Source organism: Phoxinus phoxinus (genome assembly GCF_949152265.1).
Source record: "Phoxinus phoxinus genome assembly, chromosome: 10".
In the NCBI taxonomy this organism is placed as follows: domain Eukaryota; kingdom Metazoa; phylum Chordata; class Actinopteri; order Cypriniformes; family Leuciscidae; genus Phoxinus; species Phoxinus phoxinus.
In genome coordinates, this window is record NC_136885.1 from 12,266,751 (window position 1) to 12,288,919 (window position 22,169).

The 22,169-nt window shown below is 38.5% G+C and overlaps 2 protein-coding genes across 3 annotated transcripts in view; both read left to right on the top strand.

The window, feature by feature from the left end:
- The window catches only part of LOC307006095 (uncharacterized protein), a gene marked incomplete at its 5' end in the record, with an annotated part of 4,954 nt that extends 2,428 nt beyond the window's left edge, over positions 1–2,526 (top strand). Inside the window, 3 exons of the mRNA XM_079626734.1 lie at positions 441–624; positions 1,643–2,161; positions 2,288–2,526. Coding sequence (XP_079482860.1) covers positions 441–624; positions 1,643–2,161; positions 2,288–2,328 — 744 coding nt within the window. The 3' untranslated portion in view covers positions 2,329–2,526. The remainder of the gene's footprint in view (positions 1–440; positions 625–1,642; positions 2,162–2,287) is intronic.
- Positions 2,527–5,338: 2,812 nt separating this feature from the next.
- LOC307005712 (uncharacterized protein) lies at positions 5,339–21,371 on the top strand. 2 transcript variants are annotated; one of them, XM_079626107.1, is made up of 8 exons: positions 5,380–5,505; positions 7,094–7,194; positions 7,380–7,574; positions 18,322–18,414; positions 18,493–18,676; positions 20,680–20,992; positions 21,053–21,126; positions 21,253–21,358. In XM_079626107.1, the coding sequence occupies exons 2-8, from the start codon at positions 7,096–7,098 to the stop codon at positions 21,291–21,293; spliced, it is 999 nt and encodes a 332-aa protein (XP_079482233.1). In that variant the 5' UTR covers positions 5,380–5,505; positions 7,094–7,095; the 3' UTR covers positions 21,294–21,358. The 2 variants fall into 2 exon arrangements, with proteins under 2 accessions (XP_079482232.1, XP_079482233.1); XM_079626106.1 differs by having other exon boundaries at positions 5,339–5,505; positions 20,680–21,126; positions 21,253–21,371.
- Positions 21,372–22,169: the final 798 nt, after the last annotated feature.

The following is a 22,169-nucleotide window of genomic DNA, read 5'->3' on the forward strand; positions in this document are numbered from 1 at the left end:
TTTTTTATTATTTTTACACAATTTTCACATTTATTTTTGAAATTGTATCATTTTCCATGGTACACCTGTGACAACCTGTTGACACATCTGTTGGGATTGGAAACACTGCACTACATTAGTATAGGCATTATACAAAGGTGATATAAAAAGAAAATGTCATAAAAACTTTTCTGGTTAGTTAGTTTTTTCCTTCTTATAATAACATCCCTTCATTTTTTGCAGGACTGTAATATCATCTTTGTCTGTGGCAATAATAATAGCAGCTTCCAAACTAAAACACTCTACAACAATACACTGGAGATCACAAATATAGTAAGGATAATCTTTGTGAGCATATTGTTTGAGCACTCCTACAGACCAATGGCCTTTTACATTTGTACAAAAATTCTAAATGATCAAATTGTCAGATTTGGATATATGATCAATATTCTTTTTTTCAGCCTAATGTAACAAATATCCAGGGTTTGATACAGTCAAGCTTGATTCAGTGTGTTTTCACCATCCACATTGATGAAAACGTCACATCCTTCCTAAGCAGTGGCAACGGCACACTTTTCAACACCAGCGATATTGCTAATTCCCAAATTCTCATGTTCCTTGACATCTGGAAGGGTTCAACCAATGGTGAGTTTGTTATATTACATTACAGGTTATAGGATATGTTGCAAATGCTGAAAGAAATATATTTCATAAAAAAGTTCTGTAATACAAATACAGTGGGGTCCAAATGTCTAAGACATTGAAAATCTGGCATTGAAAATCATTTTCAATAATCACACAGATAAAGAAATCTTATTTGGTCCTTCCAAGTCCAGAAGCTGTCTCGCTAGCAAGTTAGACCATATATGCAATGGTAAATACAAAAAATCTGGGGGTTATTTTTTATTCAGATCACTGCCTTCTACCAGTTGAGAACTATTTACAAACTTAAATCATTTCTGACTTTTAATGATTTGCTAAAGGTTATCCATGCTTATACATAAGGAGCAGACTTCTGTAATTATTTTCCACAGTCCTTATTAGTTCAGAATGCAGCAGCAAGACTGTTGACTGGTACTAAAAAAGGAATCACATTAGGCCTACTTCAGTTCTGGACTTGTTTGATTTACCTGTCCATTTTAGAATTCAGTTTAAGCTTCTACTAACTGTTTATAAAGCCTTTAATGGGGTTTTATGTCCTTTGTGGAGCACTTTGGTCAATGTAAGTGTGTGTGTGTGTGTGTGTGTGTGTGTGTGTGTGTGTGTGTGTGTGTGTGTTTTGTTGCATGGTTCATAGGTTTTGCTCTATGTCAGCTTAAGTGCTGCTGTCATTAAAGCAAATATATATATATATATATATATATATATATATATATATATATATATATATATATATAAAATAATATTTTTTTAATTTTAATTTTTAATTTATGGACATACCAACTAATTTTTCTTATGGACATACTAAATAATATTTTTGAATTTTATGTTGATTTTTTCTATTCAACTTTTCACTCAAATTGTTTATATATAATATAAATTGCAGTGGGGGAAATGTATAATAAATATGAAATATGTAAAATAGCATTTTTATTAATGCCCTCAACTATGCATTTAAACCCTGAGCTGATGATAGACTGCCATTTTGCAATTTGTTTTAAAGGAACTGCGCTGGGAGCACCAACAAGTGAACTTGGGTCTTCTGTTCTGGTCAATCTAGCTAATGTCAATTCTACTAATGTTGTAAGCACCCCAGCTGGCACAACGGCAGGCACCACAGCTAACACCACAGCTGGCACTACAGCTGGCACAACAGCTAACACCACAGCTGGCACCACAGCTAACACCACAGCTGGCACTACAGCTGGCACAACAGCTAACACCACAGCTGGCACCACAGCTGGCACTACAGCTGGCACAACAGCTGGCACTACAGCTGGCACAACAGCTAACACCACAGCTGGCACCACAGCTGGCACTACAGCTAACACCACAGCTGGCACCACAGCTAACACCACAGCTGGCACCACAGCTGGCACTACAGCTAACACCACAGCTGGCACCACAGCTAACACCACAGCTGGCACCACAGCTGGCACTACAGCTAACACCACAGCTGGAACCACAGCTGGCACTACAGCTAAATCAAATGCCAGCATCTCACTCAGCTTTCTGAGTCGTGGTAAGAACATTTCTCAAAAGTTCTCCAATGTTGAGTTAAATCACAATTTATTCAACAATAATATTTGTGTTCTTTTCTAAATGCATACAGTTCAAATAACTCTCTCTCTTCTTGTTATGACTACAGCAGCAATTTGCCTTCTCAGTATCTTCTTGCGTCTGATCTGATGAGACCCGAGAGAGACCTGAGGACTAATCATGCTTTAGAGTAGTATTAGATATAGTAGTAACGTTGGCATGTTTTCCAAAAATATATATTTTTTTCCAGTGGCTTCTTTCTTTATCTGATTCTTTCTAACAAACATATAATAAACCCATGTGTGTTATACATTTTATGTTGGACACAAATAAAAAGCCAAAATTTTTTATATTGTGTTTTAATGATCCTCTAACATTATTTACTGATGGTGGAAATGATCATGAAAATGTACACTTGCATTTTGAAAGAGATTTAAAGTGACATTTAAAAATTATTTGTTAAAATAATACATAAATAACAAATATTATATATAAAATTAAATACTATGTTATTAAAATGTTAAAACACTTTGTTTGTCAATCTTTACTTACTATAAATAAAAAAATAACTTTGAAATGTAAATGTTTCTTCTGATGTTTAAAGTGCACTGTTTGTCTACTTGCAATTGATGATTTCTTGCTTACAGAATCACAGATATATAGAATAACAAACATTAGTCACACTGCAATGTGCACCTTCCCTGTGACTTGGGTTTTCTGTGGAAAAACAACAATGAATAAACTTATCTTGTACAAAACAGTGTTGTGTAGTTCTTCAAATTGAATCATTTATATCCCAAACACTCTTTTGTCACACAAGTGTCTCCATAATGGACTATAAAGGTATGAATGAAATGGTCTCTCCTTCAAATGCTGAAACTATACTGTTATGCACAATGTTTCTATGACTGTCCAAAGCATGTGAATATGAGGCACACAATTAGCATTTAGCTGTATCATTCACTGCATCATTTCTCACTGTACAAGATTTGGCACTCTAATACGGGGTTAACGCTGTAAAAGCAGTACTATCCCTGCTCCGGAGCAGTTTCATAACCCCGGATAAAAAGTTTTCTTCTGTGAAACACAAAAGAAGATATTTTGAAGAATGTTGGTAACCAAAACATTTTGGTTACCTTTGACTTCTATGGGGGGGGAAAAAAACATTATTTAGATCACATGCTTGTTGCTGCTCACCATTTTGAAGACACACTTTCAGTCAGTGTGTGGCTGGGCTGGTAGTTCAGGAGAGAATTAACTCAAAATGAAGATGTTGTATATAAATGCACAACATGTTAGGCTATATTTAATAAGTTCAGTGAAGATCATTAGGTAACACTTTACTTGAAGGGGTGTGCATAAGACTGACATGACACCTTCATAATCATGACATGACACATGTCATTAATATGAAGGAGGGTGTATCCATGTTTATGACAACTGTCATTAAGTGTCATTCGCTCAATTATGACATCATTTTTTAAGCACATATGACAATGTTTGAGATGTCTTTGTTATGACAACCTGACATTACCAAGGCAACATAAATTGTCGTAAATATGTCAAAAACATGACAGCAGATTAGTTATCAAACTTAAGAAACTATTGCTTTATGGGTTAACATTACATTAAACTGTCAGGTGGTTGGTTTTGACATTGGCTGTCGAGGCCATTATAACTGTGTCATAAATATTTTTCTTGACCTCAACTACAGTGGTACAAATTGAACTTGTCATTAAAATTTCATTTAATGACATTAAGTAGTTTCTTAACTACTGAAGCTAAGTAGTTTCTTAAGTTTGATAATTAATTTATCAAGTTTGATAATTAATTTATCAAGTTTGATAATTAATTATTGATAATTAATCTGCTATGTCATGTTTATGACATATTTGTGACAGGTTATGATGTATTGGTTTATGTCAAGTTGTCATAAAGACATTTCAAACACTTTCAAGAAATACACTAAAGTCTTGTAGACTGCATTTTAGGAGGATCACGCTGGATTACTGCTAGTGAGTTTAACAGTGCTTTGATTTTCTGTCATGATTGTGAAAAATGTTGCAATTTTTCCACATTTTCTGTGTAAAAATCACTAAGGGAAGCAGGTTGAGGGGGTGAGAAGACGACGCTGGATAGTACATCTATTAATAATATCACTGAGTGATTACACCCACTCTCAATACAAAAAAAATCTATAAAATAATCACATTGCTGAGTGTTTTTGAAAGTTTTGTATTTTGTTTGGTTTAAAAATACATTTGCAAGTATGACTCTCACAGTTTGTCGGCATGTGAGTTAGCAGAACTTGCACGTAGCCACAACAAAACACAAGCTTCTAGGAATAGTCAGTCGTGTGTTGAAAACTTATATTAAAATAAAACTAATCGAAAGCCACTTTTTCCCAGAGCCGCAGCTTAGTCATATTAGAGTCATATCAGAGACTGTCAGTCATATTCTGGCTGTGTTATTTAGACCTTTCTACCGGGTGACGGCTGAAGCAGAAGCGTCAGCGCATGACACTATTTTCATGGTATAAACAGATACATTGTGAAGTGATTTCAGCAAAACTACAGCAAACACATCAAATTATCAGGCAATGCAATAAAATAGCTTCTCTTCCATACAAACATTGCCATAGAGAATGTTACTTAAATAAAAAAGAATAGTTAATTTAAAGGCATTTACCAAACCATATCAGTAGGGTGATCCTCTTAAGATGGAGGCGCTGGCCCAGCATGCAACGCGACGTGACGTAGCTTCACATTCTCTATATTAAAGGCTCATTATGGTTAAGTATTCCCCCCAGTATATATTTAGGTAATTAAATGTGTGTGTGTGTTCACTACTCAATACTCCTAACATGTGTGCCATTTACACAACGTTTTCAAATAAAAATGTTTTTAAAAAAAAATGCATTTTGGTCATTTATTTACACGACAACAGCGTTTTGGTGGCCTGAAAATGCAAACTTTTGAAAACAGGTTTCAAAGTGTAAGCTTTTGAAAACGATACTGTTATCGTCTGAAAACGGTGATGGCATCCTCATGCGTATTACGTGTTTAGTCTATATGCATGAGCCTTTTTAGTAGGTACATCGTTGTTGTGTAAACATACTCCTGGATGGGTTAAATGCAGAGGACAAATTCCGAGTATGGCCATACTTGACCTTCACATGTCACTTTAATTTTTATTCAATGGGGTGTGCTCATTTCCAATCCGGTTCTGTGGGCTTTGACTTCTATTTAAGATATAAACATGAAGAAATGCTTTACTCATTTTCCAAGGGATTGAAGATCAACGTGTGACTGGAGAAGACATCTACAGGTACAGTAGAAGTAAAAGAAGTATATCTTATGAAAAGTTTATGATTTTGATTAAGGTTTGCGTAATTTATTTCATTTCCATCAGTATTTTGATGTTTATTTAATTCATGCCAATAATTGAAGTTAATATATTCAAAAGTCTTAGACCACTGTAAAAAATAAATAAATAAAAAAACGAAATTGTTTACTTTACCTAATATATATATATATATATATATATATATATATATTTAAATTACAATGTAGTTATATTGTATAGTAAATAGCATTTTAATATTTTGCAATTTAATATACTAATACATATACCCCCGAAAGACAAGCCTAGTTCCAGACTAAACTGCATGTTTGAGCGGTTTTAACTGAAAACCACTTGCACGGACATATCTTAAAATATGTCAGTAACATTGTTTTGTCTCACACCAATAATTTTTTTTCTAAGGCAAGTTTATAAAAGCTACTTAAATGTCCTAATTGAACTAAAGCCTAATCCTGGATTAATCTTAGCCCTGTCTGTGAAGCCAGGGCCAGGGCCTGATGTATAAATTGACCCATAATCTTGCACCACCCCCACTCAAGCAATGTATGTCATTTTGCAGAGATAAGATAAGGGTCACTAGGGCTTCTGTAAGAGGTGACTGTTACACTCAATTTAGGAAGACTAAATTTGGTCAATCTGCTTTTTCATTTACTGTAGTAGAAAAGTGGAACTTAATCCCAGCTCACATTAGAGATTGTGCAAGTCTCAGCAGTTTTAAAATGTCCTTAAAGACTTGGCTGAAGGAGAATCAATTATGTGATCATTGATCGTATTTTTATAACATGGAATGTATATCTGTATCTTGGGTTATATGTGAGTAATGCTGTCACATGTTGTCTGTTGCTAAGTTTTTATCTGTTTTGATAGTACTGTCTGTATTGTCCATATTGTATTTTTATCTTCCTTACCCAGGGACCACAGATGCAAATTAGCTGTATAGCTAACTCTGGTACAGGGCTCGAACTGTACATGGTCCCTGTCAAATAAACTAAATAATAATAATAATAATATCATTATAAATATATATATATAATAATAATTTCATTTGTTATGAAAAATATATTTTTTTAAATGTTATAAATAATTAATTTTTTTATTTATTTAAATAAATTTAGTTTTCATAAATTTCATTATCAGAATTATTATTTGAGATATTGAATTGAAAGTGTACAAGATTATAAAGAGAATTTGGCATGAATACCACAGGATTGAGCCAGATCTTGTGCTTCAGTGGAAGGAACAAAACTTAAGCTAAAATCTAATCTTTTACTTTATAATGTTTCTTTAATTTAAATTTTTCAGAACACTAAAACTTTGTTTATTTTAGATCCAACCCTTCTATTCTTGAACAATTATCCATTTGTTATTTGAACAACTAATTGTTGAGTAAAACATGCTTGTTTGCGGAATAGTATTTATTATTTAGTTTAATTATACATTTTTTTATCTTAATTGTAATCCATAAATAGTTAATTCCATAAATGTATATGATATCAGATGTATCATTAATTCAGATTAATTTGATTAAACGCATATGTAATCTTTTCCTCAGACATGGAGAGAAAGCGGATGTTTTTAGTGGTTTACGTGATATGCTGTGCGTCTTTCCTTAAGGCTGCAAGCAGCGACCTATCAACACCAACAACTTTGACTGTAAGAATACCATTTACTCCTTTCCACAATTATTTGGTTCAAATAACCATTATTAAACAATGACAGACAAATAGGTAATTTGTTTAGAATAAAGATGTGATTGTTATGAAAGCAGTTTAGGCTGTTGATGTTGACAAAGGCATAACTAATATGTATATATTTTTTCTTATTTTTCTTATCCATAGTCCAACATCACCCGCAATGAGTGTGGAAGAACCAAACTGTGTTTGGACACCCCTAAAGGATGTGATCCTTCGGGTAGCTCTCCGTGTTTCTTCACCTCAGCTGTCTTAACTAACATCAGCCTCACTGTTGAGCTCAGTGGCTACTCTACCGGTTACATCGCTTTAGCAGCTGGACTGACATCTAATTTATCTCAGGTAGCCTATACAAAGCACATTTTACAACACACACACACTTCAATACTACCTTAAAGCAAAGACAATAACTTGTTTTGACCAAAAGTCATAAAATTGAAAGATGATTTGGTGCTCAAGAAACATTGATTATTATTATCAATGTTGAAAACAGTTTTTGCTGCTTAATATCTTTGTGGAAACTGGTAAGTCAAGGGTAAGTAAGTTTCCTTTTGAAGAGGAACTTCAGCGCTGCGTCACGGAGTTGATGCTATTGAGATGCCATCAGCGTGACCGGTGTCTGAAGAACATCTAAACACACATCAATGAATCATTGGCAGACTGCAGTCCATGACATCTCATGCAGAGTATAAAGGGCGCCTGTAATACATGTTATCAGCTTTTCTTTCGTTTTTTGTCTTCAGGAGCCACTTTTTTATAAGCGCAACATACTACTCTTTTGGAGAATGTTTGACTCCCGAGGGAGCTGAATGCACTCATTATAATACATTCGTGGTAAGAAGCTTTGTTCTAGTTTTATTCTCTCACAAGTGATAGGAATCTAGTATGTAAGATCTCTTGAGAATGAGAGTCTACATATCATGGCTCGGGTCCCGCCAAGGTGGCAGGGTGGGATAGATCGTGGGGATTGTAGTCAGAGAGTGGGAGGAGTCTAGAAGTTTTTCCCTTCTCCTGCTGGCTCTGTTGATTTCATGTCGGTTCGGGAAGCCGCTTCTGATCTGACTGATTAATGTGGCATGTCTAATTCTAAGGAATTATTTTTCAAGGCTCCCTCCATGCATTTGGCTGGAAATTTCAGGAAATGGCCGAGCACCTACGGGGTCGGCGCTAATGATTATTAATAATAATGATTATTATTATTAATAATAAATCCTATGGTTTTGAAGAATGAATGAAGGCTTTTGCTCCTTGGCCCACTGAAGTTGTCATGGAAATGCTTGATGTATTTTGTAGTAAAAGTGCTGGTAAAATAGATTTTGTATTGAAAGTACACCAGCCCCTGTCTATAAAAAGTGGGAGTATTTAGAATATCACAAATAAATACTGTAGATGGACAAGATTATGACGCACATACTCCTTAATAAATTGTTGTCCATTTCACCACGCTGCCAACTAATAGCCATGCAATTCATACAGTTATTCACAATAAAACAATATACAGAAAGAATTGTTACCAGAACTGGGAGCTTGCGTCTGTAGATGAGATTTCTAAAATGAGGGACAGGCCACAAATCCTTGAGTAGTTTGCAAAACTGTGGGAATGGATTGCGAAAGCGTGTGCATGGATTATGAATTTGTGGGTACGGATTGAAAAACCAAAGGTACGTTTTACAAATCTGAGCACAAGCCCGGATTACCAACGCATTCTCATCCTAGGGCGTCATATACTGACACTTTTGACATTTCGTCTACATCCAACGCACATGGCACCCTTTAGCGTCAATATGACACGCACAGAGCTTTGTTCGGTTATGGTTGGGTTTAGGTCTGGGGTAGGGTTAGACCGCTAGGAGGCGCCTTCTGGCCCAGTGCGTCTGCGTCTCATATTGACGCTAAAGGGTGCCATGTGCGTTGGATGTAGACGATATGTCAAAAGCGTCAGTATATGACGCCTTGGGATGAGATCGGGCTGGGATTACCCAATGGGCATTATGGGCACGGGCCCATGCGCACTTGGGGCCCAAGCGAGGGGAAGACTTTTTTTTTTTTTTTACATTTCCGATAACGGAGCGTATATTTGCACTAAGTGCCTGTCTTTTTAGCAAGGCAACATGGGGCAACAAGACATTGTGCCCAGGGGCCTCTGAATTCTCAATCCAGCCCTGTCTGAGCACATGGATTGGAAATTTGCGGGTATGGTTTATTAATCAGTGGACGCGATTTGTTAAACCGAGGGAACAATTAAAGAATCTGAGAGTATGGTTTATAAACTGAGGGGACGGATTGGAAAACTGTGGCTACGGATTTGCGGGTCTTGTGTTTTCTTCTCCTACAAGTGATATGTTGTGGCCTCAAGATCCTATGTTGAGGGAACAGCATCTTTTTATCGTGGTCACCAGTTTAATACGCAAACGAACCTGTGTGACCATAGCAAAATGGGATATTTTTACTAAACTGACTTATTTATAATTATGAAGACATGGCTATATTATATTATATTAATTTATATTATTTTATAATATATTATATTATACTCCGCACAATGTAGACATGCTACCACATGCCAGTGACAGCATTCAAAAAATTGTTAAAGAATATACAAATAAATACAGTAAATGCCTGACAATCATGCCAGTAAAGCTTTGGTTCTATCACTATTTCTCCAGGCCTGCACCAGTAGGTGGCAACAAATGAATTAACTTCACTTTAAAGGAATTTAACATATTATGCTATAATATTTAATTTTATTTCATTGCGGCTAGTCATTAAAAGGCTATATTACTAAGTATAATAATAAACATGCAACATGTTTTGTTGAAGAATTATAATAAGAATACATCAATTCCAAATATCCATTTCTGAAAATCCTATGTCACGTAGATTTGTTTACACATTAAACTTGTGGCCACAATACAAAAACTTGTAGCCATGACAAAACTAAGTGAACCGAACATGTCCCTTCCCGGTTACCATAATGGTCACTTATCTTCTCTATAAAGCGTGACTCTGCGACATATTATGCATACTAGTTAGTACGTACCTGAAATGACTGTTGTGTTGTTTCTTTTCTGCAGCCTAAAAGAAAAGTGATGGCAATATTCAGGAGAGGGCTCCCTCTGGTGGTTGGATTAAAGAGTCTCTGAATGTGACCTCACAAATAGGCAGCAACATTTTTTTTTTCAACATCCTTGATAATTATTAATAATTGAGCATCAATAATAATATTAATAATTGAGTAATACATATTATAATTATTTCTGAAGCATAATGTGACACTAAAGTTTGAAGTAATGGTTGTTGAAAGTTCAGCTTTGGCATCACAGGAATAAATCATATTTTAACATATATATTTATACAAAAAAAAAGTTATTTTAAATTGTAAAAATATTTTACAATATTACTGCTTTTACTGTATTTTTGATCAAATAATACAACCTTGGTTAGCATAATAAATAAATAAATAAATATTCCAAACTTTTGACATTAGTGTGTTAAACAGCAAAATATTGTAATGAACTACTCACACATTGCTTGAAATAAGGTCCATTATGGACTTAAAGGGCCCTTATTATGGATTTTTGAAAATTACCTTTAATGTAGTGTTTAACATAGCTCTCTAAGTGAATGAAAACATAATGCAAAGTTTTAAATCTGAAAGTGCACCGTATATAAAGTTATTGTCTTTCAAAAATAAGAGTCGACTCTGAGTCAATGAAATGAATTGTTTTTCAAACGAGTCATAAGCCGTTTCGTCGTGACGTCAAGATGTAACATTAGCCCGCCCACTTATTGCGCGCGCAGACACCAGGGAAACTTAAACCGGCAGCTGATTCCTGTGGATACTGGATAGCATCAAGTCGAGGAGCTGTGCTCTACAATGTGACGGTAAAGAAAGAAAAGAAAAAATCACTGCCCAAGGACGAGCATGTGAAGAATCAGTGGTTAAAATGAATCTTTACCATAATACTACAGCAGTATAATCCTAAACTTTTGCTGTTTTCCCTTTATTTGACTGACGACTGCTTCTCAAATCTTGGAGTTCAATGCAGGATTCGCAAACCGCTTGCTCTGGAAAGACAGTGTTCAAAATACTAGTTGTGAGTTTTACATTGTGTAGGTCTCCTGCTAAATGGCTAACTCATGTTATCACTAGCTGCGTTTACATGGACACTTATAATCGGATTGAAGGCTCAATCGGAATGAAAAACCTTCATGTAAACACCTTAATTGATCCGATTGAGCTCGATCCGATTGAAATTTCGATCGGATTGAAAGGGGTGGTTTATTCCTTTTGTAATCCGATCAAGAGAACATGTAAACACTTAATCGGACTGAAAACCAAATCTGAAAGGAATGCGCATGTGCAATGACAGCTACCGAGTTTATACAGTACGATTGCGACTCGCATTGTCAATGGTATTGGTGCTCTCACCCATGGGCGTCAGTTTGGTTTGAAATGTGCTGGGGACAGAGACGCATATTTTTTTTCTTTAAACACTTGCATTTTCCTATCAACAGTGGAAACAACTTTAAATACTCAATCTTTTCTGGTCATACAGAAAGGAATAATGCATCAGTCGCAAGTACTTTTATTTGGGTAAACTCACAAGAAAACGTTTTGCTTTTGTAAAATAAAATAAAACAAACAGGGCGCGCTATAATTATCTCCATGCGTGAACTGGAGCGCGTCTCAATAATGAACTGAAATACAGTGTATAGCCTCAAAAATATGATGAATATTTCTATATAAAGCTCGAAATGTCCACTTTTAAACTAAAAAATTTTAATCGAAAGCAAATACCGGCTGATTAGGCTGCAATCCATATGAAAGGTGCATTTCTCTCGCGCATATCCACTTTACAGCGGAGATGTATATAGATATGTTTGGAGCCGACACTGATTTAGAAATATATATTTTATTAATAAACAATAAAAAATGCCTCATTATTTTTTCAGACATATTAGGCTATCATTAGTCTGCTTTTGCCGTTGCGGCAAGATTTGTGCTTGAGCGCGGAATAGGCTATATTCCTCCATGCACTCAGTATTTAAGCAGAAATTAATATAAACGTGAGAAAAAATAAAACGAGCTCCACAGAACATAAAATATTCATTTTATTTTATTTTTCGTGTTCGCATTTATGAGGAAAAACGATGTTACGGACGTGACAGTTCTCGGTTACAGACGTGACTGCTCTGAAATCGGCACTAAAAGATGCTTTAAAACATTCACAGACCTCAATCAGAAAGCACAAAGCCTTTCTTTAAAGTGAATTTCGTTTTGTATTAATTGTATCTTAATTTTAATCAATGTTTCATCAACCAATTGCCTGGATTTAATAAATAATAAGTAAAGCAAATACATCTATATCGCGCTCGTCGTCTCCTAATTAGCAGCTGGAGTACGTAAATGTTAAATCTCGTTTAAAAAAGAAAAAATAGCAATGGTAAGAGGGTGGCTGTTATGCGCATCGTGGCGGGAATCGTCTAGTGGACTGATTGTGCGTAACTGCGCATGTCTAAAACGATCAAATCAGATGTAAAGCTTGTGACATGTAAACGCGCACATCAACCCGATTACTTTATTTGTCGTCCATGTAAACACCTTGTTCGGATTCTTTAATCGGATTGATTTCATTCGGATTGAGCCATGTAAACGCAGCTACTGTCTTACTGAAATACTTCTGCTAATCAGCTGTGGGCCACTATTACTTAAAACTCTGTCTATTAATGCAGATTGTCTGTCGTTCTCACTACTTTGAGGAAAGATTAAGCATGGACCAAGATTTGTTTTACCAATGTTTATGTTACATCAGTCATTCACGCTAGAGTTCGGCTAATGTAACATTGCATTAATGCACTGTTATTGATACAGTTTCCACATGTTCACCGCAATATATTAGAAACATACTCAGTAAATAAATTGGTACAAGTAAAATAATTGGTTGATGGACATGCACTTGTTAATGCTGATAGTGAGGAATTGCAACATCTCATAATGTACCTCAAACTGAGTAGTGAATCACTGAAACGTCCTGGTCGAGTCGTCCTTCCGATGGAGGTTCGGGTTGAACTCCGTAGCAACTCCGTCCCACCTCGTGGGTATAAAGGAAGTGCGCCAGCAACATGCAGATATGTTTCTTCGCTGAAGGAGCCAAGACTGAACTCAGGATGTTCCAGCGGTACAGCGGAAGTGGCAGGAAGAAGTACTCAGGGAACGAGGGTTACATCTGTAACCGAGGCGTTCCCTTTCGTTGTCACCTTGAGTTACATCGAATGACGACGAAATGGGGTTCCCAGTCCAATCACGCCACCTCGGCTGTCTTCCAGTGCCCTGCGCAAATCTGAGCTCCCTGTCGTGAGACTAGCACGGACGAAGGACTCCTACTTAACACAGGAATACCAAGGTACACTGGGAAGCATATCTCAGTGGAAATATGCAATCAGTACCTGACCGAAGGGGGGGGGGACTTAAGAATACACATATGGCCCGGAGGGGGGTGCATACGGAGAACACTGGGGTGTCCAGCCTGCAGGGTGGGTGGCAGACTGGCTTGCCAAGGGAAAGACACATGCTCAGAGAGGCTTACAGTGGAAATACACACGTGGGGGTCGCCCAGAGGGGGAACGATGCACATGGCGGCACCTAGCCAACGTGAAAGCTGCCAGAGGCATAACTCTGGCATTGACGTCAACAGCGCTGGAGGAACTCCGGGCCTATCAGGCTCACCTGAGGAGAATATCGAACGTATCCAGTCCATGGAGTGGAATGGCGAGCAAGCGAAGACACCTGAGCGGGTCCTAGTACTGGCTGGTTGAAGCGAGTACACGGGTGAGTACACGGCTCCACTCTGAGATTATAGAATCTGGCAAATGTGTTGGGTGTCGCCCAGCCTGCAGCTCTGCAGATGTCTGTTAGCGAGGCGCCATGCGCTAGAGCCCAAGAGGAGGCCACACTCCGGGTGGAGTGGGCCGTCACACCAATGGTCGACCTTGCTGCTGGTAAGCCAAAGCAATGGTGTCCACTATCCAGTGAGACAACCTTTGCTTGGAGAGAGCCTTTCCCTTCAGCTTCCCACCATAACAGACAAAGAGCTGGTCTGAGGTCCTGAAACATTGCGTTCCGTCTACATAAGCACGGCAGCATGTACTGGAAAGAGCAATGCCAAAGCTGGGTCTGCCTCCTCCAGGGGCTGTGCTTGCAGGTTCACCACCTGGTCCCGGAAGGGAGTGGTGGGAACCTTGGGCACATATCCAGGATCTCAGGATCACGTGAGAATTTGGCCGGCCCGAATTCCAGGCACGCTTCGTCTACAGAAAATGCGTGCAGGTCCCCTACCCTCTTGATGGAGGCCAATGCAACCAGGAGCGCTGTCTTGATTGACAGGAACTTAAGCTCCACTGATTGCAGAGGCTCAAGGGAACACTCTGCAGGGCAGTTAGAACCACTGAGAGGTCCCATGAGGGAACAACCCTCTTGTTCAGTCTCGATCACACCCTTCGCCAGCAGGGTGGCGACCTCCACTCTCATGACAGGGGCATTGAAACCCGACCATAGTGCAGCGGACTCCCCTGAAGCGGGGAGGAGACCGTGCAAACTGAATCGCATAGCCGAGCCTGATGGTTCGCGCGAGCCAGGTTGGGAAGCTCTAGCCAGGCTCCCAAGGACTGTGCTAGCGGGGTCATGTGAACGACAGATGTCCCCCCGGGGGTACAGCGAAGCGGAATGACCGGCCCGGACGTGGGTGGCATAGCGGCCCGGTGTGGGGGCACGGTCATTAGCCGCGTCCTGCCAGAGGAGGCCAGGGAAGGACCAGCGTTTCACGGGGGCGTGCTCTGGCAGGGGTCTGGAGACAGAAGGGGGCGAGAGTGGCGGGACCCGAGGGTGGCGCGCACTGTCGTCCGAGAACTCTGTGTTTAGAGATGGGAATGACAGTTCTTTGAAAAAAGAGGTTCTCCCCTGGACCTCCACCGGGGGAAGGAGTGGCCCTGCAACCACCTCCTAGATAGAACTGCAACCCATCTCTGAGCTGCCCGTAACGGGAGCGCCGCATTGCTGCGGGGCTGGTACGGGCTGGGGCGCCTTCCTGCGACTACCTCCACGGCACGGCCTGGGTGAAGGCTGCTGCTAGGGCCGGCGGGGAGTGTCACAGGAGGGCGTCCTCAGCGGCGAGCAGACTGATGCGGCTGAGCCGGCGAGTAGACTGAGGTGGCTGAGCCGGCGGCTGAGCAGCTGGCCGTGGGATCAAAGCCTCAGTCTGCTTCTGATCGGCCGAGAACTGTGGGCAGAGTCCTCGACTGCGCCGCCGAGGAGGCCAGTCTGGGATATGGGGAGTTGAGGAAGCGGGTTTGCTCAGCCTCGCACATATCAACCAGACTAAGCCAGTTTTTTCTGGACCATATGTGGACATCACCTGACCCAGGGAGCATGTGGTCAACTTCGTCGCCCGTACAGCGAGCTCGGTGACGGCACGCAGCTCTTGCAAGAGCCCTGGACCAGCCCCACTCTCGTGCATTAGCAATGAGCACCCTTGCCCTGGTAGACCTGAAGGATGGGCAAAGCATGCAGTGAGGCGGCAGCCAGCCCCGCAGCTCTATAGGTAAGGATGGCTGACGCGAAACAGTCGTTCCGAAGCTTTGCGAGATCCCGAAGCGCAGATGTTTCGAAACACTGATCCGAAGCGTGATTCAAAACACCCATGTCACGTGACTATGGCCAAACGAAGCCTCGAAGTGTTTCACTAAGTGTTTCACCAGGTGTGATCCGCCGAATCAGCGTTTGATTGACACACAATCGCACATCTGTATAAAAGTCAAATCAACACATATTGACCTCGGGGGATTTTGTGAGAGGAGTTTGATTTAGGGTCACCACGCCAGTGGATGCTGAAAACTGTAGAGGAATATTGGTGTGTCGACTGCGTATATTTATAGGTTTTACTCATGCTGATTGAGTGGACCTGTTGATTACTGATTGATGACAGCTGGTTGGAATGACTTGATTGCTTGATCATTAGAACGTGTTCCTCCCGAACCTTGTTAATAAAACATAATTTAGAATGAGAACCAGAGTGTCACTAAATCTCCCATTGCTGGAACCTTGGATTCGGCTTGAAAATGCGACCTGAACTTGTTTTGTAAGGTGCATTACTGACCTTAGTGGGAGACTGTACTGTGTGCCAACTAGCCTCTCCCGATGAAGGATCCCTTTATCACTCTACAGATAGAGCATTGTGGAAAATTTGCGTATCTACCCCGTAGTGATAAAATAAAATAAAATCCTGTATCAAATTTATAGGCAGGACAAGTAGTTTGTTTAGGCTTGCAGAGAATTACAAACATGCGCACATATATTCAAACGCACATAACTATAGAATTAATTATTGATGCGCACGTGAGCGCCATCAACGTTACTCACAGGTTCGCGTTTAAAGTCTGTTTAGAGAGAACGGTGTCGTCTTAGCGACTCCTAATTTAATAACACATTATCCTTTCGACGGAAGTGAATCAATCAAAACTAACTTTAGCTGGGAAATAACATTATTCAAGAACCGCTATAAAGCCAAAACAACCTGTTACCTTAAATTATACGTTTAACTCTGTAAAGCAGCTTTGAAACAATCTACATTGTTAAAAGCGCTATATAAATGAAGATGACTTGACTTGACTTGTGCTTTGTCAAGACAGTAGGTGTGGATTCTGGTTGTGGTAGGTGTATTTGTGGTGAGTGTGGTGTATGAGCAAAGTCCTCTGTAAGTGTAGTGAGTGTAAGTGTTGAGAGTCAAAGTTCTCTGAGGTGAGCCGTGATGGAGGGGGCACTGCAACAGGAAGTATGTGGCATCGATTCCTCCTGTATGTCCTCCCATTGCATTGGATGGTGTATGAGCGAGGCTCCTTATTCACCTCTTTTACCGTGCCAAGGTGCTCATATCCTTTCAGTGTTTGCATTCTGACAACTTGTATAAAGATCCGTTTGACCATTAACTTTTAAATGCATCGGAATGCATGAGGAGAGTCTCCGCATTAAAGAAACGTGACTGGCAGATCAACGTGCTACTGCATTTCTCACCGATATGGTAGGACATTAAATTCAATTAAATGTTGAGAGTTGTATCTTTGACAAGATAATTGACAGGTCTATCAATCATAACCGACAGAGAGCATCTGTTAAAGATGCAATTTTATGATGTGATAGTTTGTCCCAAAGCTAGTCTACTCTTCTGCTACACACTCAAAAGAATTAACTTTTTCTTTTAGACGAATTGAGACGCACCATATGTTTTTTTTCAGTGGTTGTTCTTCTGTTCCTTAAATCTAGTGTTTGTTATTTTAAATGATTGTTTATTAAAGTTATTAAAGTTTTACTGCTGCATTTAGATTCTTCCTCATCTTTGTTGTAACCACACCGTGACAGTTTAAGCAGTCTTCTATTTGAGGTTTAGATATTTTATTGGTTTTATTTGTAAAAAAAAAATTTGAAAAGGGACCATGTAAAATAACAAATGTTGCCATTTCATGCATTGTTCCAGATCTGGCCAAAGGCTAACTTTCATCCACAGTCTCTTGGCAGGTCATCTCTAACATACTTCCTATAAATTATAAAATAACATAAAACAATTTCTACATACAATAAAACATACATAGCAACATATATTTCAGTCTGTTTTTAAAATTGAGTAGTCTGTAAAGAATGTGTCATGTTTCTATTACCTAGAATAAAGTGTAAACTGCAACAGTGTAAAGTTTCCACCTTTTAAACTTATATTTGTAACGGGAAGTTATAAGATCATAATCCAGTCACTTCTTAAGAGCTATTCAAACAGAAATAGTTTACACTGAGGTGTTTGGGAAAATTCTCATGTGAATAAAACACTTTTTTTTTTTCAACCCAGTTACAAAACAACTTCAATAAAATGATGCCGTTTTTTGTGTGTGTGCGTGTATCATATATGAAGAAGTGTTCTCGTGACTAGACCAAAAAAACATCTTGTTTTTACATTACAGAGGCAGTCTGCTTGGTGCTACATCAATTTTGTCTTTCTCATAACAACCCTGCCCCTAATCTTTTTATTTTTTCCCCTTTTTGCAGGATCCTCATGTAATCTTTGTCTGTGGCAATAATAATAGCGGCCTTTTCTTCCGAACTACAACATTCTACAATAATATGTGGATCACAAATATAGTAAGATTGTTTGAGCACTTTTTTTTTATCAAATAATTTTCAAATAATCTGATTTTTATAAATGAATAATTTTTTCAGCAAAATGTAACAAATATCCAGGGTTTGATACAGTCAAGCTTGATTCAGTGTGTTTTCACAATCCCCATTGATGAAACCGTCACATCCTTCCTAAGCAGTGGCAACGGCACACATTTCAACATCAGCAACATTGCTAATTCCCAAATTTTCATGTTCCTTGACATCTGGAAGGGTTCAACCAATGGTGAGTTTGTTATATTACAGGTTGATATAGGATATGTATCAAATGCTGTAAGAAATATATTTAATTTAAAAAAAAATTCTATACAAAGACAGTGGGGTCCAAATGTCAAAGATATTGAAAAATAATTTTCAATAAATCACAAAGATAAATAAATCTTCTTTGGTTGTTCCAAGTCTAGAAACGGTCTTGTTAGCCAGTTAGGCCATATGCAACAAATCTGGGTATTATATTGGATTCAGATCTCTAACTTGATTGAATACATTAAGTCAATTAAAAATAGTTTCAACCAGTTGAGAGCTATTTTTGACTTTTCATGATTTGCAAAAGGTTCCATGCTTATATTACATCAGGAGCAGGCCATTGCAATTATCTAGGTCTTTCCCACATCCCCAGTCCTCATTAACACGCTTGCAGATTTTTATGATTTGGAGGTTGTGGTAAAACAGCAGAGAGAGAGTGAGAATCCAAATGCAACTCACAAGTATAATTTGTCTACCAAAATAGTATAATCCAAACAAGTATAATCCATAGTCATACCAGGAAGAGGGTCAAGCACATGTAATTGGTCCAAACACACATACAATCCATGAAATGCAGACAGGAAGAAGGATTCCAAGACTCAGGAAAAGGTTAACTTAAAGGAGAACTTGGCAACTTTTTTAACTTAATAAAACTGTCTAGAAATCATTTGGATGGTTAAACAACCTGTTCTGGTGATATTGGTGACTTTCCCCGCTCCCCCCAGCGTTCCCAGGTGGAAAACCAACCTAGCAACTTGGGGACTACCGTCCCGGCAAGATAGAAATTGAATTGATTGAAAGATAGAAAACGAACCGCTTTATGGTTGATAACAGAATACAAAATGTACATGTCAAATGTTCTATGATAATGTGTATGATGTATTATCCACCTCGGTAGACATAGCTCCACACGATAAAGTTGGCTTGCTCCGATCATAACAAATGCACATGAGCAGCGGTTGAAAGGGGGAGGAGGGTGCCGCAAGTGAGTTGTTTTACGACAGTGTTGTGAAATATACGCCCCACAGCTGTAGGGGGAGCTTGTGAGGAAAACGTGTGACAACAGTGAAAATCAGTGAAAAAAATGACTAGAGTTGCCGAGTTCTGCTTTAAGGAACACAAGAACTGCACAAAATGCTGACAGAGAATCCTAACCAAAAACAAACAAGACTTCACAACAAAGGCAAGGCAAATGGCATATGCATAGACAGGGGTAATGATCAAATGAAACAAAACAGCTGAAACAGATAAACTAATAATGAGCAGAGGGTTCTGGGAAATGAAGTCAGGGAATAAGTCTATGGGAACAGTGAGGGACGAGGCTGCCACCTGCTGGTACATGATGGCACCCGCAGCTGACAGATGTAACACAGATAGTGCAGAATGCAGCAGCAAGACTGATGACTGGTACTAAAAAAAGGAATCACATTACTTCAGTTCTGGACTTGTTTGATTGGCTCCCTGTCCATTTTTTTATTCATTTTAAGCTTACCTAATTGTTTACAATGCTTGTAATTAGTTTCTATGTCTATTGTGCAGCACTGGGACACTACATGTGCTTTATAAATAACATTGACTTATTTTTGTAAAACAATCCATTAAAAATGCATTCAATATTGTAGACTTTGCACTATTTCTAGGGCACTTATCAAATAAGCAAATTTGTAACATGACCATATGAACTCCTTTTATTTTTAGCATGGATCATTGTTTTGTTTAATGTGTTCCTATCATTAAAGGAAAAGGTGAATATTCCAAATACTCAAAATTATGAAATATTTTTTATTTTTTCTATTCAACTTTTGATTCAACCATTCAACTCAAGTTGTTTAAATATAATATAAGTTGTGGTAAGGAAATTGTATAATACATATGAAAAATGCAAAATAGTAGCATTTTTAGTGGCTGAGGCTTTTGGTCCCAACTGTACATGCATAAACCCTTTGCTGATTATAGACTGACATTTTGCAATTTGTTTTAAAGGAACTGTGCTGGGAGCACCAACAAGTGCACTTGGGTCCTCTGTTCTGGTTAATCTAGCTAATGTCAATTCTAATAATGTTGTAAGCACCACAGCTGGCACCACAGCTAACACCACAGCTGGCACTACAGCTAACACCACAGCTGGCACCACAGCTAACACCACAGCTGGCACCACAGCTAGGACCACAGCTGGCACTACAGCTAACACCACAGCTAACACCACAGCTGGCACTACAGCTAACACCACAGCTGGCACTACAGCTAACACCACAGCTGGCACTACAGCTAACACCACAGCTGGCACCACAGCTAACACCACAGCTGGCATCACAGCTAACACCACAGCTGGCACCACAGCTAACACCACAGCTGGCACCACAGCTGGCACCACAGCTAGGACCACAGCTAAATCAAATGCCATCTCACTCACCAGCCTACTGAGTCATGGTAACAATTCTCAAAAGTTCTCCAATGTTGTGTTAAATCACAATTCATCCAACAATAACATTTATGTTTTTTTCTCTCAATGCATACAGTTCAAATAACTCTCTCTCTTCTTGTTATGACTTACAGCAGCAATTTGCCTTCTCAGTATCTTCTTGCGACTGATCTGATGAGACCCGAGAGAGACCTGAAGACTAATCATGCTTTAGAGTACGATATAGATATAGTAGTAACGTTGGCATGTTTTCAAAACAAAAACAAAAAAACTCTTATTTCTATTGGCTTCTTTCTTTATCTGATTCTTTCTATTCACAAACCCATGTGTGTTTGATATTTACATGGTGTTAGGTATGTTGGACACATAAAAGACTACTTTTTTTATTGTGTTTTAATTATCGTATGATAACATTATTTACTGATAGTGGAAATGATCACATAAATGTACACTTGTATTTTGAAAGAAATTTGAAGTTACTTTGCATCCATTTGTTAAAATAATAGCCTACATAAATAACAAATGTCATATTTATATATATATATATATATATATATATATATACACACACATCAGGTACAGTATTTACAGTAATCATTAATTACAATATTATTAAAATGTTTGTTGGTCAATCTTTACGTAATATAAATAAACACCTTTGAAACTTAAATGTTTATTGTGACGTCTCTTTAAAGGTGCAATGTGTAATATTTCTGAGGATCTATTGACAGAAATGCTATACAAGATCCATAACTATGTTTTCAGTGGTGTATAAAGACCTTACTTAATGAAAGTTACCTGATCGTGCTCAGTCAATAGCCGCGTGTGGTGTCCAAGTTTGTAAATAAAGACTAAATGGCTGCGTCTGATATATTTGTATAGCGACTTATTTTTTACTGGAGTGCCGTGAGACATGATTTCGGCCTCTGTGGCATGAAGAAGACTGCATATTCGTGAGATGGACGTATTTGCATTAGGCTACTCTATTTGTTTTCTTTCTAGGCGATGTTTAGGTGGTATTTTTCATGTTTTTCATCATATTTTCATCACG